The sequence below is a fragment of the Oncorhynchus mykiss genome, chromosome 20 (assembly GCF_057628025.1).
Source record: "Oncorhynchus mykiss isolate SJ-2025 chromosome 20, ASM5762802v1, whole genome shotgun sequence".
NCBI lineage: Eukaryota > Metazoa > Chordata > Actinopteri > Salmoniformes > Salmonidae > Oncorhynchus > Oncorhynchus mykiss.
The window spans coordinates 46,526,147-46,551,924 of record NC_143041.1 but is presented as its reverse complement, the minus strand read 5'-3'; the positions used below and the strand labels follow the sequence as shown (position 1 = coordinate 46,551,924).

The 25,778-nt window shown below is 44.5% G+C and overlaps 1 protein-coding gene and 1 long non-coding RNA gene across 3 annotated transcripts in view; both read right to left on the bottom strand.

Moving 5' to 3' along the window:
- The window catches only part of LOC118942075 (uncharacterized), a 784,985-nt gene that overhangs the window by 526,453 nt on the left and 232,754 nt on the right, over positions 1–25,778 (bottom strand). The window lies entirely within an intron of this gene.
- The window catches only part of parga (poly (ADP-ribose) glycohydrolase a), a 96,022-nt gene continuing 80,178 nt past the window's right edge, over positions 9,935–25,778 (bottom strand). For both annotated transcript variants that reach the window (XM_090211955.1, XM_090211956.1), the window contains 3 exons: positions 15,971–16,076; positions 13,680–13,808; positions 9,935–10,314 (listed from right to left, as the gene is read on the bottom strand). In XM_090211955.1, coding sequence (XP_090068081.1) covers positions 10,193–10,314; positions 13,680–13,808; positions 15,971–16,076 — 357 coding nt within the window. In that variant the 3' untranslated portion in view covers positions 9,935–10,192. The remainder of the gene's footprint in view (positions 10,315–13,679; positions 13,809–15,970; positions 16,077–25,778) is intronic.

Genomic DNA, 25,778 nt, shown 5'->3' with positions numbered 1-25,778 from the left:
TCACTGAGCCGGTGAAGTTCAAGGTTGGTTTCTTTTAGACACAAAGCATGTCTGACTTTTGTTAATAGAAAGGAAATTGTCCAGGCCACGTTTGTCTATTTTAGATTATGAGAATATGATCTATATGCATGCAGCAGCATGTACACTTAAACCACTAGATGCTGCTTTCCATTGTTCCCTTGGGTTTATTACCGGTGATGGTTATATAACTCACATTTGGGCCCTTAGGTTTATTACTGGTGATGGTTCTAGAACTCACCATTGTTCCCTAAGGTTTATTACTGGTGATGGTTCTAGAACTCACCATTGTTCCTTACGGTTTATTACTGGTGATGGTTCTAGAACTTACCATCGTGTTTTGTATCAAAACATAGGTTGGCCCTCTTTGTATGTAAGGAAAGAGCAGCATTCTCTTGTGTTTATCTACAAAACTTCTTATGTATCTATCATCATTAAATCAATTTAGACTTAAAAATGACCAATCCCGGTTTCATGCTTGGATAACACTGGAGGCCCCTTCGGTCTCCACAGAGTTGGGTAAAGCTGCTTTAAAAAAAAGCTCTGAAATTAGATGTTCTGGTCCCTCTGTCAATTCAGAGTAATGACCAGAGACCTTTATGTTGATAAATGTGTCTTGTTTTCTTAATATATTTTGTAATTTTGTATATTGAATGTCTTTGTTGTATTTATGCAGGGCTCATCTGTAAAACAGACCTTAGACTCATTATAACCTCCTTGTCAAAATAAAGGCTACATAAATATAACCTGTCTATAGACTGACGTCCACCAGAATAGAACCATCCGTCATTGAGGTTGTTAAGGTATGGTTCTATTTTAACCTGCACCATCAGTCAATGAGGTTGTTAAGGTATGGTTCTATTTTAACCTGCACCATCAGTCAATGAGGTTGTTAAGGTATGGTTATATTTTAACCTGCACCATCAGTCAATGAGGTTGTTAAGGTATGGTTCTATTTCAACCTGCACCATCAGTCAATGAGGTTGTTAAGGTATGGTTCTATTTTCACCTGCACCATCAGTCAATGAGGTTGTTAAGGTATGGTTCTATTTTAACCTGCACCATCAGTCAATGAGGTTGTTAAGGTATGGTTCTATTTTAACCTGCACCATCAGTCAATGAGGTTGTTAAGGTATGGTTCTATTTTAACCTGCACCATCAGTCAATTACGTTAAGGTATGGTTCTATTTTAACCTGCACCATCAGTCAATGAGGTTGTTAAGGTATGGTTCTATTTTAACCTGCACCATCAGTCACTGAGGTTGTTAAGGTATGGTTCTATTTTAACCTGCACCATCAGTCATTGAGGTTGTTAAGGTATGGTTCTATTTTCACCTGCACCATCAGTCAATTACGTTGTTAAGGTATGGTTCTATTTTAACCTGCACCATCAGTCAATGAGGTTGTTAAGGTATGGTTCTATTTTAACCTGCACCATCAGTCAATTACGTTAAGGTATGGTTCTATTTTAACCTGCACCATCAGTCAATGAGGTTGTTAAGGTATGGTTCTATTTTAACCTGCACCATCAGTCAATGAGGTTGTTAAGGTATGGTTCTATTTTAACCTGCACCATCAATCAATGAGGTTGTTAAGGTATGGTTCTATTTTCACCTTCACCATCAGTCAATGAGGTTGTTAAGGTATGGTTCTATTTTAACCTGCACCATCAGTCAATGAGGTTGTTAAGGTATGGTTCTATTTTAACCTGCACCATCAGTCAATGAGGTTGTTAAGGTATGGTTCTATTTTAACCTGCACCATCAGTCAATTACGTTGTTAAGGTATGGTTCTATTTTAACCTGCACCATCAGTCAATGAGGTTGTTAAGGTATGGTTCTATTTTAACCTGCACCATCAGTCAATTACGTTAAGGTATGGTTCTATTTTAACCTGCACCATCAGTCAATTACGTTGTTAAGGTATGGTTCTATTTTAATCTGCACCATCAGTCAATGAGGTTGTTAAGGTATGGTTCTATTTTAACCTGCACCATCAGTCAATGAGGTTGTTAAGGTATGGTTCTATTTTAACCTGCACCATCAGTCAATGAGGTTGTTAAGGTATGGTTCTATTTTAACCTGCACCATCAGTCAATGAGGTTGTTAAGGTATGGTTCTATTTTAACCTGCACCATCAGTCAATGAGGTTGTTAAGGTATGGTTCTATTTTAACCTGCACCATCAGTCAATGAGGTTGTTAAGGTATGGTTCTATTTTAACCTGCACCATCAGTCAATGAGGTTGTTAAGGTATGGTTCCATTTTAACCTGCACCATCAGTCAATTACGTTAAGGTATGGTTCTATTTTCACCTGCACCATCAGTCAATTACGTTAAGGTATGGTTCTATTTTCACCTGCACCATCAGTCAATTACGTTAAGGTATGGTTTTATTTTAACCTGCACCATCAGTCAATTACGTTAAGGTATGGTTCTATTTTAACCTGCACCATCAGTCAATTACGTTGTTAAGGTATGGTTCTATTTTCACCTGCACCATCAGTCAATGAGGTTGTTAAGGTATGGTTCTATTTTAACCTGCACCATCAGTCAATGAGGTTGTTAAGGTATGGTTCTATTTTAACCTGCACCATCAGTCAATGAGGTTGTTAAGGTATGGTTCTATTTTAACCTGCACCATCAGTCAATGAGGTTGTTAAGGTATGGTTCTATTTTAACCTGCACCATCAGTCAATGAGGTTGTTAAGGTATGGTTCTATTTTAACCTGCACCATCAGTCAATTACGTTAAGGTATGGTTCTATTTTAACCTGCACCATCAGTCAATTACGTTGTTAAGGTATGGTTCTATTTTCACCTGCACCATCAGTCAATGAGGTTGTTAAGGTATGGTTCTATTTTAACCTGCACCATCAGTCAATGAGGTTGTTAAGGTATGGTTCTATTTTCACCTGCACCATCAGTCAATTACGTTAAGGTATGGTTCTATTTTAACCTGCACCATCAGTCAATGAGGTTGTTAAGGTATGGTTTTATTTCAACCTGCACCATCAGTCAATGAGGTTGTTAAAGTATGGTTCTATTTTAATCTGCACCATCAGTCAATTACGTTGTTAAGGTATGGTTCTATTTTAACCTGCACCATCAGTCAATGAGGTTGTTAAGGTATGGTTCTATTTTAACCTGCACCATCAGTCAATGAGGTTGTTAAGGTATGGTTCTATTTTAACCTGCACCATCAGTCAATGAGGTTGTTAAGGTATGGTTCTATTTTAACCTGCACCATCAGTCAATGAGGTTGTTAAGGTATGGTTCTATTTTAACCTGCACCATCAGTCAATGAGGTTGTTAAGGTATGGTTCTATTTTAACCTGCACCATCAGTCAATGAGGTTGTTAAGGTATGGTTCTATTTTAACCTGCACCATCAGTCAATGAGGTTGTTAAGGTATGGTTCTATTTTAACCTGCACCATCAGTCAATGAGGTTGTTAAGGTATGGTTCTATTTTAACCTGCACCATCAGTCAATGAGGTTGTTAAGGTATGGTTCTATTTTAACCTGCACCATCAGTCAATGAGGTTGTTAAGGTATGGTTCTATTTTAACCTGCACCATCAGTCAATGAGGTTGTTAAGGTATGGTTTTATTTCAACCTGCACCATCAGTCAATGAGGTTGTTAAGGTATGTGACTCATTTCAGGAAACTAGGTGTATGTCGCACTTCACTACTTAACAGGAGAACCGTTTGAAATTAAACAAAAAAAATAGAAATGCATTTTTGGGCAGAAATGCCTTCTGGAACATGTGAACTTTCAAGAGCTTTAATAACAAAAGTGTATGCCATCTTTAAATACGAATAGAATTGTTAAATGACTTGCCTAGTTGGTTTAGCAATAGAAAAAGACAGGAATCTTCCCGCTAGCCATGATTGGCTGAGATAATGGATGGGTGGGACATGCTGAGAGATGAGTTTGGATTGGTCTACCATGTAGCATGCTTCTGTCTATAACATGAGCTGCTCATTATGTATAGGTAATCCTTTCTAACGTGGCTTTTTTGAAAAAGATACCTCAAAGACCTTCAAAATTGTTGCTAATGATCTCCACTTTCTGGAGGACGATTGTGCCATGCTGACTCTCTAGGACTCTTAAAAAGGAATAAGATGACGAGGAAATAAGTTGACCGAGTTTTGAAATCAGTGGAATGCCCGGTGGAAGCAGAGTATGACAGCTAACGAGATCGAGAAAATTCTGCCGTTTTATTGCAAATATGTGGAGGTAGTCGAAAAGAGGACACACAAAACACCTGTCTCCCGGATTACATCATCAAACTAAGGGTAACCATGGCATCCGTGACAGAGAGGAAGAAGCATCCATGTGAACATCCATGTGAACGGGTAAGAGTCTAGCTACATTTTAGATATTATACATTTCTAATTTTGCCAGAAAGTTGTTTTCATTGCAAGTTAAAGCGTACTGATAGCTAGCTAGCTAGCTGATGTTAGGTGGCTGGCTTGCGAGCTAACGTTATGTGTATGATCTGTGTAGTAATATTATTTGCTTCTCAGAAATCCATTTGCATTGCTAGTTATAGACTAATGTTAGCTAGCTAGCTAGCTAGTTGGTTAGCTTTAGCTACCTGCAAATTCATGCATGGTAGTAACATTATGAGTTGGAATTGTGGTTAATTGTTTAGCTAGCTAGCTACCTACAGGTCTAAACAAAAGACTCCACTGTGCAAGTGACCATTTCACTGTACCGTTGACACTTTCTGTATCCTGTCCATATGACAAATAAACATAGATTTGATTTGATATAGTGTGTGTTTACTAGAGACTAATGTGAAGAACAACAAGTTCTAAAATTCTCCAGTAGAATGCCCTGCTTTTATTACATCACACTCACAACCGTAAGTCATTTGTCATTAGCTCGCCATTAACTTGTAAACAATGATCTTGTTGCCAGTTTATTTTCCTGTAGTAATGAATACAAATTAGCTAAAGTTAAGACGTTGTCAGCTATGATATAGTCAATATTTGAACCCGGATAGCCAGCTAACTTAACATTAGCTAACAAGCTAGAAACGAACCAAAACATTGTTTTGAAAGTTGCTTTTAATTGCCTGGTTTCCTAGATTGACATTTACTAAACTCAGTTTTAAACAGATGGGTTTATTGGTTTTAAAATACCCGTTATGCTATTTTGGACCATCAAGCTGCTCATGTCATGCAGCCTGTTGTTTTTGTGTTTCTACTTTTTCATAACGACAACGACAACTTTGATGTCAGACGACAATAGAATGTTCATGATGTCACCGTGACAACAGTCTACAGACATGTTGATAGACATGTTATAAACCAGACTTTAGTCTTGAAATCTTTGGTTGTTTACTACACTACATTACTCCCTCTGTTTAGCACATGGCCTCACATGTGAATCCTTAAAGAGATGGGTGGGGCTAAAGCTTGAGAGGGTGTGAACGATGCTGAATGGGGGTTACAGTTTATCAATTTTCAAAGCAGAATTACGTTCCCATTGTTCCTCAACTGTAGTGTAGGATATACCATTTTTCTAGTTCTGAGTCTCTACTTTTATCCAATGTAAAAAAAAAAAAACATTTCAATTTTTGCTACATAAGGCCAAATCGAGCCAATCGGTCAGGTACGGTTAAATTTTAACCTGCACCATTAGTCATTGAGGATAAGGGATGTTTTAATCTTAACCTGCACCATTGTTTCTGTGAATAATTGAGGTCTGAAAAAGGACATTTGAAAGACAGTGCAGGCATATGTTATATTCAATATGGGTTCCTAGGATCATATTACAAACTAAAAAAACAACAATATTCGTATAAAACGAGTTACATATTTTTAATTAATTATCCCTCCACAAAAAAATCCATTATCACACAAAACAATTCAAAACCAATTTCTCACTTTTCAATGTTTTAAGATGTTGAGGCATACAGCATTATCTTAATAAATCACTTTTCCTACAGTCAGACTACTACTTAGAGTTGAAAATCTAATTATATTATCGGACAGGGTGTCATTAAGTACACTTGTTCACATTATTTCCTGTATGTGGCACAAAAATAACAAATAATATATCCACTTAAGCCCACGGCTAGGGCCATGGTAATATATCCACTGAATGGAGGCCATGGTAATATATCCACTGAATGGAGGCCATGGTAATATATCCACTGAATGGAGGCCATGGTAATATATCCACTGAATGGAGGCCATGGTAATATATCCACTGAATGGAGGCCATGGTAATATATCCACTGAATGGAGGCCATGGTAATATATCCACTGAATGGAGGCCATGGTAATATATCCACTGAATGGAGGCCATGGTAATATATCCACTGAATGGAGGCCATGGTAATATATCCACTGAATGGAGGCCATGGTAATATATCCACTTAAGCCCACGGCTAGGGCCATGGTAATATATCCACTGAATGGAGGCCATGGTAATATATCCACTGAATGGAGGCCATGGTAATATATCCACTGAATGGAGGCCATGGTAATATATCCACTGAATGGAGGCCATGGTAATATATCCACTGAATGGAGGCCATGGTAATATATCCACTGAATGGAGGCCATGGTAATATATCCACTGAATGGAGGCCATGGTAATATATCCACTGAATGGAGGCCATGGTAATATATCCACTGAATGGAGGCCATGGTAATATATCCACTGAATGGAGGCCATGGTAATATATCCACTGAATGGAGGCCATGGTAATATGTCCACTGAATGGAGGCCATGGTAATATATCCACTGAATGGAGGCCATGGTAATATATCCACTGAATGGAGGCCATGGTAATATATCCACTGAATGGAGGCCATGGTAATATATCCACTGAATGGAGGCCATGGTAATATATCCACTGAATGGAGGCCATGGTAATATATCCACTGAATGGAGGCCATGGTAATATATCCACTGAATGGAGGCCATGGTAATATATCCACTGAATGGAGGCCATGGTAATATATCCACTGAATGGAGGCCATGGTAATATATCCACTGAATGGAGGCCATGGTAATATATCCACTGAATGGAGGCCATGGTAATATATCCACTGAATGGAGGCCATGGTAATATATCCACTGAATGGAGGCCATGGTAATATATCCACTGAATGGAGGCCATGGTAATATATCCACTGAATGGAGGCCATGGTAATATATCCACTGAATGGAGGCCATGGTAATATATCCACTGAATGGAGGACATGGTAATATATCCACTGAATGGAGGCCATGGTAATATATCCACTGAATGGAGGCCATGGTAATATATCCACTGAATGGAGGCCATGGTAATATATCCACTGAATGGAGGCCATGGTAATATATCCACTGAATGGAGGCCATGGTAATATATCCACTGAATGGAGGCCATGGTAATATATCCACTGAATGGAGGCCATGGTAATATATCCACTGAATGGAGGCCATGGTAATATATCCACTGAATGGAGGCCATGGTAATATATCCACTGAATGGAGGCCATGGTAATATATCCACTGAATGGAGGCCATGGTAATATATCCACTGAATGGAGGCCATGGTAATATATCCACTGAATGGAGGCCATGGTAATATATCCACTGAATGGAGGCCATGGTAATATATCCACTGAATGGAGGCCATGGTAATATATCCACTGAATGGAGGCCATGGTAATATATCCACTGAATGGAGGCCATGGTAATATATCCACTGAATGGAGGCCATGGTAATATATCCACTGAATGGAGGCCATGGTAATATATCAACTGAATGGAGGCCATGGTAATATATCCACTGAATGGAGGCCATGGTAATATATCCACTGAATGGAGGCCATGGTAATATATCCACTGATTGGAGGCCATGGTAATATATCCACTGAATGGAGGCCATGGTAATATATCCACTGAATGGAGGCCATGGTAATATATCCACTGAATGGAGGCCATGGTAATATATCCACTGAATGGAGGCCATGGTAATATATCCACTGAATGGAGGCCATGGTAATATATCCACTGAATGGAGGCCATGGTAATATATCCACTGAATGGAGGCCATGGTATTATATCCACTGAATGGAGGCCATGGTAATATATCCACTGAATGGAGGCCATGGTAATATATCCACTGAATGGAGGCCATGGTAATATATCCACTGAATGGAGGCCATGGTAATATATCCACTGAATGGAGGCCATGGTAATATATCCACTGAATGGAGGCCATGGTAATATATCCACTGAATGGAGGCCATGGTAATATATCCACTGAATGGAGGCCATGGTAATATATCCACTGAATGGAGGCCATGGTAATATATCCACTGAATGGAGGCCATGGTAATATATCCACTGAATGGAGGCCATGGTAATATATCCACTGAATGGAGGCCATGGTAATATATCCACTGAATGGAGGCCATGGTAATATATCCACTGAATGGAGGCCATGGTAATATATCCACTGAATGGAGGCCATGGTAATATGTCCACTGAATGGAGGCCATGGTAATATATCCACTGAATGGAGGCCATGGTAATATATCCACTGAATGGAGGCCATGGTAATATGTCCACTGAATGGAGGCCATGGTAATATATCCACTGAATGGAGGCCATGGTAATATATCCACTGAATGGAGGCCATGGTATTATATCCACTGAATGGAGGCCATGGTATTATATCCACTGAATGGAGGCCATGGTAATATATCCACTGAATGGAGGCCATGGTAATATATCCACTGAATGGAGGCCATGGTAATATATCCACTGAATGGAGGCCATGGTAATATATCCACTGAATGGAGGCCATGGTAATATGTCCACTGAATGGAGGCCATGGTAATATATCCACTGAATGGAGGCCATGGTAATATATCCACTGAATGGAGGCCATGGTAATATATCCACTGAATGGAGGACATGGTAATATATCCACTGAATGGAGGCCATGGTAATATATCCACTGAATGGAGGCCATGGTATTATATCCACTGAATGGAGGCCATGGTACTATATCCACTGAATGGAGGCCATGGTATTATATCCACTGAATGGAGGCCCATGGCTAGAGCCATGGTAATATATCCACTTAGAGGACCATGGCTAGGCCCATGGTAATATATCCACTTAGAGGACCATGGCTAGGCCCATGGTAATATATCCACTTAGAGGACCATGGCTAGGCCCATGGTAATATATCCACTTACAGGACCATGGCTAGGCCCATGGTAATATATCCACTTAGAGGACCATGGCTAGGCCCATGGTAATATATCCACTTAGAGGACCATGGCTAGGGCCATGATAATATATCCACTTAGAGGACCATGGCTAGGGCCATGGTAATATATCCACTTAGAGGACCATGGCTAGGGCCATGGTAATATATCCACTTAGAGGACCATGGCTAGGGCCATGGTAATATATCCACTTAGAGGGCCATGGCTAGGGCCATGGTAATATATCCACTTAGAGGACCATGGCTAGGCCCATGGTAATATATCCACTTAGAGGACCATGGCTAGGGCCATGGTAATATATCCACTTAGAGGACCATGGCTAGGCCCATGGTAATATATCCACTTAGAGGACCATGGCTAGGGCCATGATAATCTGAAATATTTGAAAATAAAATAAATGATCACGGCACACACTTTAAGTGATCATCCCCACACAGAGTCAGCTTCTCTCCAGTGCAGAACAGAGTAACCAGCCAAAGACTAAAGATCATTTCCCAATGATCAAATTAAAAGTTTATTTTATTTGTTTAAATCCTCTCTAAGAACGGCTCTATTCATTCTTTCCATCAACTGGATTTCTGACAACTGATTCATTTAGTCTGGATTTATGGGGGGGGGGGGGGGGGGGGGGGGGTAAAACCAAGGAAACATGACACACTCACAAGATGGATGACAGCCTTTGGCTTTACTATTCCAAATCACAAATCTCAACACATTGAATCTCTATCCATGTGCGTATCAGCTACCAGTGGCAGAATGACAAGACAAACTTCCACTGGAATCTCTCGCGGGGCACAGCGCTTGTTTTGTGTCCGGGGGGGGGGGGGGGGGGGTGGCATCTACGGTCTTCTAGCCGGAGCCGACCTGTGTGACGTGGCGTCTCCGATCTTCTAGGGGGAGCCGACCTGCGTGTGTGTTTCTGGTCTAGGGGGAGACAGAGCTGGCCTCCTGGTAGATGAAGGAGTAGAGGCTGATGTCAGGACGGCGGGTGAAGCAGCTCTGACACACTGAGCTGTAGTACTGACCCAGCAAACTGTACAGAGCCCCTATGAGACAGAGACAGAGACTATGTCAGATACATCATTCATTCACCAAACAACCACAGCAGAGAATCTAGCAGAGGGCAAATATTGACAAATATTATTGCAATTCTTGTTGATTTTACAGTTTGTGATTTAACAAAACGAATTGCTTACCAAAATTACATAATTCTATAACCAATATAGTAAGATGTATGCCTTTGCAATGTGCAAAATCCTGCATACATGTCAGTGTTGTATGTATAGAACTACAGAACACCAGACAGTGTTGTATGTATAGAACACCAGACAGTGTTGTATGTATAGAACACCAGACAGTGTTGCATGTATAGAACACCAGACAGTGTTGTATGTATAGAACACCAGACAGTGTTGTATGTATAGAACACCAGACAGTGTTGTATGTCTAGAACACCAGACAGTGTTGTATGTCTAGAACACCAGACAGTGTTGTATGTCTAGAACACCAGACAGTGTTGTATGTATAGAACACCAGACAGTGTTGTATGTACAGAACACCAGACAGTGTTGTATGTACAGAACACTAGGCAGTGTTGTATGTATAGAACACCAGACAGTGTTGTATGTATAGAACACCAGACAGTGTTGTATGTATAGAACACCAGACAGTGTTGTATGTATAGAACACCAGACAGTGTTGTATGTACAGAACACCAGACAGTGTTGTATGTATAGAACACCAGACAGTGTTGTATGTACAGAACACCAGACAGTGTTGTATGTACAGAACACTAGGCAGTGTTGTATGTATAGAATTATAGAACACCAGACAGTGTTGTATGTATAGAACTACAGAACACCAGAAAGTGTTGTATGTCTAGAACACCAGACAGTGTTGTATGTACAGAACACCAGACAGTGTTGTATGTACAGAACACTAGGCAGTGTTGTATGTATAGAACACCAGACAGTGTTGTATGTATAGAACACCAGACAGTGTTGTATGTACAGAACACTAGGCAGTGTTGTATGTATAGAATTATAGAACACCAGACAGTGTTGTATGTATAGAACACCAGACAGTGTTGTATGTATAGAACACCAGACAGTGTTGTATGTTTAGAATTATAGAACACCAGACAGTGTTGTATGTATAGAACACCAGACAGTGTTGTATGTATAGAACACCAGACAGTGTTGTATGTTTAGAATTATAGAACACCAGACAGTGTTGTATGTCTAGAACACCAGACAGTGTTGTATGTCTAGAACACCAGACAGTGTTGTATGTATAGAACACCAGACAGTGTTGTATGTATAGAACACCAGACAGTGTTGTATGTATAGAATTATAGAACACCAGACAGTGTTGTATGTTTAGAACACCAGACAGTGTTGTATGTATAGAACTATAGAACACCAGACAGTGTTGTATGTTTAGAACACCAGACAGTGTTGTATGTTTAGAACACCAGACAGTGTTGTATGTATAGAACACCAGACAGTGTTGTATGTACAGAACACCAGACAGTGTTGTATGTACAGAACACTAGGCAGTGTTGTATGTACAGAACACCAGACAGTGTTGTATGTACAGAACACCAGACAGTGTTGTATGTATAGAATTATAGAACACCAGACAGTGTTGTATGTATAGAACACCAGACAGTGTTGTATGTACAGAACACCAGACAGTGTTGTATGTATAGAATTATAGAACACCAGACAGTGTTGTATGTATAGAACACCAGACAGTGTTGTATGTATAGAACACCAGACAGTGTTGTATGTATAGAACACCAGACAGTGTTGTATGTATAGAACACCAGACAGTGTTGTATGTATAGAACACCAGACAGTGTTGTATGTATAGAACACCAGACAGTGTTGTATGTATAGAACTATATGGTAGAGGGAGATCTGGTGTGAGCCAGGGGAATACAGTAGATATGACATGGTAATGTGGATAGGGAGATAGCGTGTGCCTTACCGACGCTGACGTGTCTCTGTGTGAGGGTTAGGGACATGGTAATGTGGATAGGGAGATAGCGTGTGCCTTACCGACGCTGACGTGTCTCTGTGTGAGGGTTAGGGACATGGTAATGTGGATAGGGAGATAGCGTGTGCCTTACCGACGCTGACGTGTCTCTGTGTGAGGGTTAGGGACATGGTAATGTGGATAGGGAGATAGCGTGTGCCTTACCGACGCTGACGTGTCTCTGTGTGAGGGTTAGGGACATGGTAATGTGGATAGGGAGATAGCGTGTGCCTTACCGACGCTGACGTGTCTCTGTGTGAGGGTTAGGGACATGGTAATGTGGATAGGGAGATAGCGTGTGCCTTACCGACGCTGACGTGTCTCTGTGTGAGGGTTAGGGACATGGTAATGTGGATAGGGAGATAGCGTGTGCCTTACCGACGCTGACGTGTCTCTGTGTGAGGGTTAGGGACATGGTAATGTGGATAGGGAGATAGCGTGTGCCTTACCGACGCTGACGTGTCTCTGTGTGAGGGTTAGGGACATGGTAATGTGGATAGGGAGATAGCGTGTGCCTTACCGACGCTGACGTGTCTCTGTGTGAGGGTTAGGGACATGGTAATGTGGATAGGGAGATAGCGTGTGCCTTACCGACGCTGACGTAGTTCTGTGTGAGGGTTAGGGACATGGTAATGTGGATAGGGAGATAGCGTGTGCCTTACCGACGCTGACGTGTCTCTTTGTGAGGGTTAGGGACATGGTAATGTGGATAGGGAGATAGCGTGTGCCTTACCGACGCTGACGTGTCTCTGTGTGAGGGTTAGGGACATGGTAATGTGGATAGGGAGATAGCGTGTGCCTTACCGACGCTGACGTGTCACTGTGTGAGGGTTAGGGACATGGTAATGGGGATAGGGAGATAGCGTGTGCCTTACCGACACTGACGTGTCTCTGTGTGAGGGTTAGGGACATGGTAATGTGGATAGGGAGATAGCGTGTGCCTTACCGACGCTGACGTGTCTCTGTGTGAGGGTTAGGGACATGGTAATGGGGATAGGGAGATAGCGTGTGCCTTACCGACGCTGACGTGTCTCTGTGTGAGGGTTAGGGACATGGTAATATGGATAGGGAGATAGCGTGTGCCTTACCGACGCTGACGTGTCTCTGTGTGAGGGTTAGGGACATGGTAATGGGGATAGGGAGATAGCGTGTGCCTTACCGACGCTGACGTGTCTCTGTGTGAGGGTTAGGGACATGGTAATGTGGATAGGGAGATAGCGTGTGCCTTACCGACGCTGACGTGTCTCTGTGTGAGGGTTAGGGACATGGTAATGGGGATAGGGAGATAGCGTGTGCCTTACCGACGCTGACGTGTCTCTGTGTGAGGGTTAGGGACATGGTAATGGGGATAGGGAGATAGCGTGTGCCTTACCGACGCTGACGTGTCTCTGTGTGAGGAAGTAGTGCATGTCGTAGACGTCTTTCATCAGGGCGCTGTCACCAAAGGTGAAATAGGCCACGTCTCGGCCTGCCTCAGAGGCTGCCAGAATCTGGAGCAGAGCTGGAGGGGTGGAGAGATGTAGGGGGGAGAGAGAAGGACGGAGAGAGAGAGACGGAGAGACAGTGAGAGACATGGAGACAGAGAGAGAGCGAGAAAGAGGGAGAGAGAGAGAGAGAGAGAGAGAGAAACTGTCTATACAGGACCGATACTTTCTACAGAACCAGTACAAGACATGATACAAGGATCAGAGTAAACATGCTGAAGACAGCGACAACACAACCAGATTCAACCGGCGACATTTAAACTGTCATATTACACACCTTGGCTCAGAATGAATGAAGAAATGACTAGAATACCCAGAGTCCCCCACTGAGGAGCCAGACTTAGTCACCGTGTGAGCAAGGGAAGGCAGGCTCTGGCCCCAGAACCTTGTGAATATTTCAGTAAGAGTCTGGAAATAAAGTCTGCTTTATTAATAAAGAAACCGTGACAGAGAGAGGCGACAGTAACGAGCTACGAACGCTGCTGAATAAACATCTGCGACGGTGGGGGGGGGGCTGAAGCTTCTCCTTTCAGACTTTGCTTTCCTCCTTTTTTTTACATTGTCATCACTCTTTCAAATTCCTTCTTTCACAATTAAAAGTATGGGATGGAGCGATTCGAGAGAGAGTCCAGGTAAACAGAGGGGAACATTGGGCTATATAAAAGTGTCTCACAGCACCACTGGGTGCTAAGTGTTAGCGGTAGTTTAGTCTCACAGCACCACTGGGTGCTAAGTGTTAGCGGTAGTTTAGCCTCACAGCACCACTGGGTGCTAAGTGTTAGCGGTAGTTTAGTCTCACAGCACCACTGGGTGCTAAGTGTTAGCGGTAGTTTAGTCTCACAGCACCACTGGGTGCTAAGTGTTAGCGGTAGTTTAGCCTCACAGCACCACTGGGTGCTAAGTGTTAGCGGTAGTTTAGCCTCACAGCACCACTGGGTGCTAAGTGTTAGCGGTAGTTTAGCCTCACAGCACCACTGGGTGCTAAGTGTTAGCGGTAGTTTAGCCTCACAGCACCACTGGGTGCTAAGTGTTAGCGGTAGTTTAGCCTCACAGCACCACTGGGTGCTAAGTGTTAGCGGTAGTTTAGCCTCACAGCACCACTGGGTGCTAAGTGTTAGCGGTAGTTTAGCCTCACAGCACCACTGGGTGCTAAGTGTTAGCGGTAGTTTAGCCTCACAGCACCACTGGGTGCTAAGTGTTAGCGGTAGTTTAGCCTCACAGCACCACTGGGTGCTAAGTGTTAGCGGTAGTGCAGTAGTCTAGTGGTATCCTCCTCTGAGCCCCTGCCTGAGATTTTACCGTAATTCTGTTACCAAACTTTGCGTCTACACAGCTTTTCCCAGTAAATGTTCATAAAAAAAATGTACTGTGTAAATGATTTCAAGTTAGTCCTTGTGCATAGAGTTGTACGGTTTGTTAAACTTTGAAATCAAAATGGTTTTATGTTTGGCATACATTCCTAAGTGAAAGATCGTGAGTCTCAGCGTAAATCCGTTAACGTGGAATTGCCCCTAGGTCTATAATGGATAGGTGGGCTGGGGCAGGCGATCAATTCCACTGTTAATGAAAAATATTAACGTTGTCAGTTGATCAATATGACGGGAGACAAATAGGCATTAAGTAAATAAATGTATTCCACAGCCAAGGCTAACGAGAGAAGGGCCAGTTCACACTAACAGGCAATGCGTCCCAAATGGCACCCTATTCGGTACACTACTTTTGGCCATGGCCCATAGGGTGTACACTATATTATAGGGAATAGGGTGCCATTTGGGACTCAAATCAGGGCCTGTTGAAAAGCGTGGCTTTTCAACTGGAGATTTAATCATATTCTCTCCTATACTCAACAGTTTGGACCACGTCGACACAGAAGAACGTTAAACAATTCATGGATTCTTTAAAATGTTTATTTTTTTTATTTTTAATAAGGTTTAAATAGCAAGTATTGTGATATGTGGTTGTGTTTTATTTCATTTTTTAACCTACCTTTAGTTCAATTCAAGTTGCCCTGGATGAGAACGGTGCTTAACTTGGGCCGGAACACGGTACGGGCACACAAAATGAGTACAGGCACGTTCAGTCCACCTCAAGAAGTGGATAAGAGTGGCTCCTAAATGACTAAAATGTAAATGTAACATCAGCCATTTTGAGTGAAGTGCTAATGTTGCCCCATGCTTACCTTTAAACCTAGCGTCTCCACCGAACACACCACAGCCCCAGTTTCCTGTAGCAACCGCAGAGAGATCCTGACTCCTCTCCCCTGGGCGGGAAAAGCCACAGTATGCCTAAAGGATGGAGCGAGGGGGGGGGGGGGGGAGAAAGATTTAGAACAAAACACAAAAAAAAAGAGCAACCAAATTTCTCAGACAAGTGGGACCATGTAAATTGCACTGGTGAGAAATAAATCCTCAGTAATAAGTCCTCAGTTGGCTGGTCGATGCTGATGTGAGAATACGGATGTGACAGAATGTCAAGTCATCAGACCATGGCAGGCGCTGGGTGGCTGGGTACCAGCCAGTAGTAATGTGTGATGAGATCTCCTTGAACTACACTAAAGCCAGAAGGAGGCCTTTTGCTCCTCTGACGGCCGTTTCGCGCAGTCCCACGTCACCGGTTAGTGTAGTCCCACATCCCAGTTTAGTGTAGTCCCACATCCCAGTTTAGTGTAGTCCCACATCCCTGTTTAGTGTAGTCCCACGTCACCGGTTAGTGTAGTCCCACATCCCAGTTGAGTGTAGTCCCACATCCCAGTTTAGTGTAGTCCCACATCCCTGTTTAGTGTAGCGCCACATCCCTGTTTAGTGTAGCGCCACATCCCTGTTTAGTGTAGTGCCACATCCCTGTTTAGTCCCACATCCCTGTTTAGTGTAGTCCCATATCCCTGTTTAGTGTAGCGCCACATCCCTGTTTAGTGTAGCGCCACATCCCTGTTTAGTGTAGCGCCACATCCCTGTTTAGTGTAGCGCCACATCCCTGTTTAGTGTAGCGCCACATCCCCGTTTAGTGTAGTCCCACATCCCTGTTTAGTCCCACATCCCTGTTTAGTGTAGTCCCACATCCCTGTTTAGTCCCACATCCCTGTTTAGTGTAGCGCCACATCCCTGTTTAGTGTAGCGCCACATCCCTGTTTAGTGTAGTCCCACATCCCTGTTTAGTCCCACATCCCTGTTTAGTGTAGTCCCACATCCCTGTTTAGTGTAGCGCCACATCCCTGTTTAGTGTAGCGCCACATCCCTGTTTAGTGTAGCGCCACATCCCTGTTTAGTGTAGCGCCACATCCCCGTTTAGTGTAGTCCCACATCCCTGTTTAGTCCCACATCCCTGTTTAGTGTAGTCCCACATCCCTGTTTAGTCCCACATCCCTGTTTAGTGTAGCGCCACATCCCTGTTTAGTGTAGCGCCACATCCCTGTTTAGTGTAGTCCCACATCCCTGTTTAGTCCCACATCCCTGTTTAGTGTAGTCCCACATCCCTGTTTAGTGTAGCGCCACATCCCTGTTTAGTGTAGCGCCACATCCCTGTTTAGTGTAGCGCCACATCCCTGTTTAGTGTAGCGCCACATCCCTGTTTAATGTAGCGCCACATCCCTGTTTAGTGTAGTCCCACATCCCTGTTTAGTCCCACATCCCTGTTTAGTGTAGTCCCACATCCCTGTTTAGTGTAGCGCCACATCCCTGTTTAGTGTAGCGCCACATCCCTGTTTAGTGTAGCGCCACATCCCTGTTTAGTGTAGCGCCACATCCCTGTTTAGTGTAGCGCCACATCCCTGTTTAGTGTAGCGCCACATCCCTGTTTAGTGTAGCGCCACATCCCTGTTTAGTGTAGCGCCACATCCCTGTTTAGTGTAGCGCCACATCCCCGTTTAGTGTAGCGCCACATCCCTGTTTAGTGTAGCGCCACATCCCCGTTTAGTGTAGCTCCACATCCCTGTTTAGTGTAGCGCCACATCCCTGTTTAGTGTAGCGCCACATCCCTGTTTAGTGTAGCGCCACATCCCTGTTTAGTGTAGCGCCACATCCCCGTTTAGTGTAGCGCCACATCCCTGTTTAGTGTAGCGCCACATCCCCGTTTAGTGTAGCGCCACATCCCCGTTTAGTGTAGCGCCACATCCCTGTTTAGTGTAGTCCCATATCCCTGTTTAGTGTAGCGCCACATCCCTGTTTAGTGTAGCTCCACATCCCTGTTTAGTGTAGCGCCACATCCCCGTTTAGTGTAGCGCCACATCCCTGTTTAGTGTAGCGCCACATCCCTGTTTAGTGTAGCGCCACATCCCTGTTTAGTGTAGCGCCACATCCCTGTTTAGTGTAGCGCCACATCCCTGTTTAGTGTAGCGCCACATCCCTGTTTAGTGTAGCGCCACATCCCTGTTTAGTGTAGCGCCACATCCCTGTTTAGTGTAGCGCCACATCCCTGTTTAGTGTAGCGCCACATCCCCGTTTAGTGTAGCGCCACATCCCTGTTTAGTGTAGCGCCACATCCCTGTTTAGTGTAGCGCCACATCCCTGTTTAGTGTAGCGCCACATCCCTGTTTAGTGTAGCCCCACATCCCCGTTTAGTGTAGCGCCACATCCCTGTTTAGTGTAGCGCCACATCCCTGTTTAGTGTAGCGCCACATCCCTGTTTAGTGTAGCGCCACATCCCCGTTTAGTGTAGCGCCACATCCCCGTTTAGTGTAGCGCCACATCCCCGTTTAGTGTAGCGCCACATCCCCGTTTAGTGTAGCGCCACATCCCCGTTTAGTGTAGCGCCACATCCCTGTTTAGTGTAGCGCCACATCCCCGTTTAGTGTAGCGCCACATCCCCGTTTAGTGTAGCGCCACATCCCCGTTTAGTGTAGTCCCACATCCCTGTTTAGTGTAGTCCCACATCCCTGTTTAGTGTAGCGCCACATCCCTGTTTAGTGTAGCGCCACATCCCTGTTTAGTGTAGCGCCACATCCCTGTTTAGTGTAGCGCCACATCCCCGTTTAGTGTAGCGCCACATCCCCGTTTAGTGTAGCGCCACATCCCTGGTACGTTTCATAATGTAATCATGAGAACTCTAGTAGGATCCTATACATTGACACGTGAATGGAATATGTAACCTAATGTACTGGATATTGCCTGCCGGGCTTAAAGCTCGGCACATCATTCAATGTAATGGCACGCTGCGTGTCAACTAAAAGCCCCTGAAGAAAGATCCGCTTGGCCCCGAGTATAAACCATGCATTTTTAAAACGATCATTTAACAACTTCACATGTTGTAGAACAATTACACCTACCAGACCCTGCACTCATTTACATCGCTAAGGGAGGATTTTGACACGGATGGACTTGACACCCTCTAACATGACGTGAGGCACCTCAGCAAATTAAATTATGTATATACCAAGGGGTTCTGGACATCCATTTTCAGTTTCATCCCAAATGGCACCCTATTCCCTATATAGCGCACTACGGGACCTGGTGGAAAGTAGTGCACTATATAGGGAATAGGGTGCCATTTGGGATGTACGCTCCCCTGGAAGGCCAGAGGTAAATTCTAGGGTTTAAAAAGGGCAGATGGGACCGTTTCCTAAACAGCCCTCCAAAAACAGGATTGATCTCCTTGTTCGGGTTATTTTTCCACCTCCTGTCAGAACGGTCAGTTTCTCTCTGAAGTGAAATTGGACAACATCAACATTTCACATTGTCGTTTTCCCTATCGGAGAATATTACGTGAAGAAATTGATAAATAACTTTTTTATGATGTAATTAACCACCACGGTCAGGTTACTATTGTAAAAACAAAAATAATTAACAAAATAATAAATGTGTTGGCAATAACTTTACCGGTTAAACAAAAAATGTTGGATCAACTAATGCATGAAGTTGCAGAGATCGTAATGATACACGATAGCCTTAACTAGCTAATCATAGACATGATCCATTCCTGAATCAACAGCCAATGTTTATTATTGTTTACCTCAGAAGAACAGCGCACGTGAGTCATTTCAGATCACTTTACATTTGGCAGTAGTGATTACGAGATCATTGCGTTGTCTTTTGTCTGATTGTATGCAACGGCTAGACACCAACGCTATTAAAATCAACGTGACGAGACTAATTTGAACTTAAATGACAATTAAGGTTCTCGCTGATGCATATAATTTTTTTTTTTTTTAAAGGGACACACACACACACACACACACACACACACACACACACACACACACGGAAGATCAAAGCTTATAATCAAAGAGCGGTAGCTGTATCCTGACACCCTCCCGACTTCCACTTTCATTAATATTACAGAACGTTCATATTTGTGTCTACAGTACAACGGAAGACAAAATGAATTTAAAAGCAGAAGCACTCCAGATACGAGAAGCAGAGAATGGGCGCTTCTCAAAGACGTAGCCAATTGTTTAAATACAGTATACACTAGTGACTCAAAGCCACAGAGCCACCGTCTTGGTTCTCTCCCCCAAACCTTTGTAAAGAAGATTCTAGAAGCTATAGAAAAATGTTTTACATTAGTTTTTCCCCCACATTAAAAAAAAAACTTAATCCATACTGTTAAATTATATTATATGAGCGAAACTAACAAATATATATAAAAAAATGTTCCTTAAGTATAACTTTTAGAGAGTAGTAAAATGCTACTAAAACAAAACACTTAAATACATTTTATTTTGATGTTGAAACACGTTGATTAAATACTGCAGAATCCCATTCATTCATATGGACTGCTTCTTCTGAGGAGTACCAATATGGCCGACCCGTGGCTTCAAAGCCTCTCATTGGCCCAATACATAGCATCAGCAATCCAGGGTTTATATACATCATTGACCCCAAACCAACACGACGAACTACGTTCATGTTTTATAAATTGCCAAATGGTTACGTCACGTAAGGGTGTTTTGTACTTGTTTGTTCTACAGTAGTGGTAACTCAATAAGATGAGCATGGTTCGTGGCTGAAAGATTTGGGAGAATGATCCTAAAATGTTCATGCATTTTTTTTTTTTTTACTGACTGGAGTACATGAATGCACACTTTAGGATCACTCTCCCAAACCTCCAGCCACTGTGGTGGTTAATTTCTGTATTATCAAACGAGGAGAGTCAAACCTATCACACAAGTCAGAGTTATACGTAAACTGAATTTTTATTAGTGAGAGCTCTGCAATAGCGATGGCTGGTCGACGAACCACCCCCTCAGATGATTCGTTGAGAGCCACGACACAAAGGCTACTAAAATATTTTATAGCAAAGATCCAGCCCCTAGTCTACATAACAAACAACAGATGAGTGGAACGGGTCACAAGGTGAGACTTGAGGTAGAGTACCTTATGATAAGCTTTCGACCACACTATCTACCAAGAGAGTTCTCATCTGTATTATTCGTAGGCATCTATTTACCACCACAGAACGAGGCTGGCACTAAGACCGCTCTCAACCAACTCTATAAGGCCATAAGCAAATGCTCACCCAGAAGCAGCGCTCCTAGTGGCCGGGGACTTAAATGCAGGGAAACTTCAATCAGTTTTACCACATTTTTACCAGCATGTGCAACCAAAAAATAAATAATCCTAGACCACACTTTACTCCACACACAGAGATGCATATACAGCTCCCTCGTCTTCCATTTGGCAAATCTGACCATAATTCTATCTTCCTGATTCCTGCTTACATGTAAAAACTAAAGCAGGAAGTACCAGTGACTCGCTCAATACGATGGTCAGATGACGAGGATGCTAAGCTATATGACTGTTTTACTAGCACAGACTGGAATATGTTCCGGGATTCATCCAATGGCATTGAGGAGAATACCAGCTCAGTCACCGGCTTCATCAATAAGTGCATCGATGACGTCGTCCCAACAGTGACTGTACATACATATCCCAACAAGAAGCCATGGATTACAGGCAACATCCGCATCGAGCTAAAGGCTAGAGTTGCCACTTTCAAGGAGCGGGAGACTAATCCGGGTGCTTATAAGAAATCCCGCTATGCCCTCAGACGAACCATCAAACAAGCAAAGCGTCAATACAGGACTAAGATTGAATCATACTACACCGGCTCTGATGCTCGTCAGATGTGGCAGGGCTTAAAAACTATTACGGACTACAAAGGGAAACCCAGACGCAAGCTGTCCAGTGAAGCTAGCCTACCAGACGAGCTAAATGCCTTTTATGCTTGCTTTAAGGCAAGCAACACTGATTCATGCACAAGCTCACCAGCTGTTTTGGATTACTGTGTATTAACGCTCTCGGTAGCTGATGTGAACAAAACCTTTAAACAGGTCAACATTCAAAGCCGCTGGGCCAGACGGATTACCAGGACGTGTACTCAAAGCATGTGCGGACCAACTGTCAAATGTCTTCACTGACATTTTCAACCTCTCCCTGACCGAGTCTGTAATATCTACATGTTTCAAGCAGACCACCATAGTCCCTGTGCCCAAGGAAGCGAAGGTAATCTGCCTAAATGATTACCACCCAATGGCACTCACATCTGTAGCCATGAAGTGCTTTGAAAGGCTGGTCACGGCTCACATCAACAGCATCCTCCTCTTTCAGGCAGAGAGTAACACCTGGCATACCCCTTTTAATCCACTGTATGTGTGTTGTGTTCCTTTCACCTCTATAGTGGCATCCTGTTAAAACTAGGCCCAGCTACAGCTACACTTGATCCCTGAATCCACTTGTTTAAAAAATGCCTAATTTTCACCTAATTCTCTCATTCTGGAAATGAACCACATACTGTAGAGGGAAAACATGAGTTAACAGATAGTGGTTAGTTCGATAACTATTTTCACACAGATTGCCAGGGTCCAGTAAGCAACTAACGCGTTATAACTTGAAGAACGGCAAGGAGTCGAATACCAGTTAATACTATAGCGAATTAGTTAGGTTACTAACGTTAGCTCATCTGATGTTGTAACGTTAGCTGTCTGACTTTATTAGCCAGCTAATTTTCACACCATAAACTAAATTATTTGATCCGTTAAGTTGGCTAATGTTGCTCAACATTTCTCTGGTTAGCTAACGGAGAATTTGATCCATGCTAGCAAGATACTTAACACTGCTAATACTTGTTCCATCACACTTCTCTCTTTTTCCCCTCACCTCAAACTTCCCAAATGCCAGTTGTTTTTCGGTTACAGCTCATGAAGTACGCTTCATCACCTTCTCACACCCGTCTCCGTGGTCAGGCTTCTCACCTAACGTTACCTCTTCGTTATCGTTCAGGGGACACACTGCTGTAACCTCACCCCGGTCTCCATGGTCAGGCTTCTCACCTAACGTTACCTCTTCGTTATCGTTCAGGGGACTGCTGTAACCTTCTCACCCCGGTCTCCGTGGTCAGGCTTCTCACCTAACGTTACCTCTTCGTTATCGTTCAGGGGACACGCTGCTGTAACCTTCTCACCCCGGTCTCTGTGGTCAGACTTCTCACCAAACTTTACCTCTTCGTTATCGTTCAGGGGACACGCTGCTGTAACCTTCTCACCCCGGTCTCTGTGGTCAGACTTCTCACCAAACGTTACCTCTTCGTTATCGTTCAGGGGACACGCTGCTGTAACCTTCTCACCCCCCGGTCTCTGTGGTCAGGCTTCTCACCTAACGTTACCTCTTCGTTATCGTTCAGGGGACTGCTGTAACCTTCACACCCGTCTCCGTGGTCAGGCTTCTCACCTAACGTTACCTCTTCGTTATCGTTCAGGGGACACGCTGCTGTAACCTTCTCACCCCCCCGGTCTCTGTGGTCAGGCTTCTCACCTAACGTTACCTCTTCGTTATCGTTCAGGGGACTGCTGTAACCTTCTCACACCGGTCTCCGTGGTCAGGCTTCTCACCTAACGTTACCTCTTCGTTATCGTTCAGGGGATGTGCTGCTGTAACTGACCAGCTGTCTTTCCAGAGCGCATACTGATTCTGTAACTAGTAAATTGGTTGTTTCTTCTTTCTTCAGTCGTGTGCAGCATTCTGTTGCTATGTGAACGATTGGCTGAGCCTTGGATACAGCAGCCAGCAGTGATCCGACCCCCCCCCCCCCCCCCCAAACTTTTCTTATCAGATCTACACAAATCACGTAGGTCACCTATTTTGGATTCAAAACGGTGAATATCACCCGAAAGGTGACAAGTTTGTATCCCTGAGACATTGTGGAGAAAAGTGATTGGTTCCTCCATTAATCACACCATCTCTTCAACATGGTTTAAGAAGGTAAAGAGACATTCACATATGAAGACAATGTTCCCTCCTGTCCTCTTCCCTTTCTGATATTCTGCATAGCACCAGGGACATGTGAAAGACAAGCCTGACCTCTCCCCTCTCTGGGCCCCAGGTGACTGAGCCCCAGCTGAGGGAAGAAGTGCAACTGCCAACACCAGAGTCTGAAGGGATACATTCTAATCACATCAGCATACAACGCAGATAAGACATCATAATTATCTATGTTACACGACTAATTCTGATTCTTCTGCCACACCACAAACCATGATCCCCCTGGTCGAGTTACCACCGCTCCCCCTGTCGAGTTACCACCGCTCCCCCTGTCGAGTTACCACTGCTCCCCCCGGTCGAGTTACCACTGCTCCCCCCTGTCGAGTTACCACCGCTCCCCATGGTCGAGTTACCACCGCTACCACCGGTAGAGTTACCACCGCTACCCCCGGTCGAGTTACCACCGCTCCCCCTGGTCGAGTTACCACCGCTCCCCATGGTCGAGTTACCACCGCTACCCCCGGTCGAGTTACCACCGCTCCCCCTGGTCTAGTTACCACCGCCCCCCCTGGTCTAGTTACCACCGGTCGAGTTACCACCGCTCCCCCTGGTCGAGTTACCACCGCTCCCCCTGGTCTAGTTACCACCGCTCCCCCTGGTCAAGTTACCACCGCTCCCCCTGGTCTAGTTACAAACGCTCCCCCTGGTCGAGTTACCACCGCTCCCCCTGGTCTAGTTACCACCGCTTCCACTGGTCAAGTTACAACCGCTCCCCCTGGTCTAGTTACCACCGCTCCCCCTGGTCGAGTTACCACCGGTAGAGTTACCACCGCTCCCCTGGTCGAGTTACCACCGGTCGAGTTACCACCGCTCCCCTGGTCTAGTTACCACCGCTCCCCCTGGTCGAGTTACCACCGCTCCCCCTGGTCGAGTTACCATCGCTCCCCCTGGTCGAGTTACCACCGCTCCCCCTGGCCGAGTTACCACCGCTCCCCCTGGCCGAGTTACCACCGCTCCCCCTGGCCGAGTTACCACCGCTCCCCCTGGCCGAGTTACCACCGCTCCCCTGGCCGAGTTACCACCGCTCCCCCTGGCCGAGTTACCACCGCTCCCCCTGGCCGAGTTACAACCGCTCCCCCTGGTCTAGTTATCACCGCTCACCCTGGTCGAGTTACCACCGCTCAACCTGGTTGAGTTACCACCGGTTGAGTTACCACTGCTCCCCCCTGGTCTAGTTACCACCGGTTGAGTTACCACCTCTCCCCCCGGTCTAGTTACCACCGGTTGAGTTACCACCGCTCCCCCTGGTAGAGTTACCACCGCTCCCCCTGGTCTAGTTACCACTACTCCGCTGGTCTAGTTACCACTACTCCGCTGGTCTAGTTACCACCGCTCCTCCTGGTCTAGTTACCACTACTCCCCTGGTCTAGTTATACCGCTCCCCCTGGTCGAGTTACCAATGCTCCCCCTGGTCTAGTTACCACCGCACCCCCTGGTCTAGTTACCACCGCTCTCCCTGGTCTAGTTACCACCGCTCCCCCTGGTCTAGTTACCACCGCTCCCCCTGGTCTAGTTACCACCGCTCCCCCTGGTCTAGTTACTAACGCTCCCCCTGGTCTAGTTAACACCGCTCCCCTGGTCGAGTTACCACAGCTCCCCATGGACTAGTTACCACCGGTCGAGTTACCACCGCTCCCCCTGGTCGAGTTACCACCGCTCCCCCTGGTTGAGTTACCACCGGTCGAGTTACCACCGCTCCCCCTGGTCGAGTTACCAGCGGTCTAGTTACCACCGCTC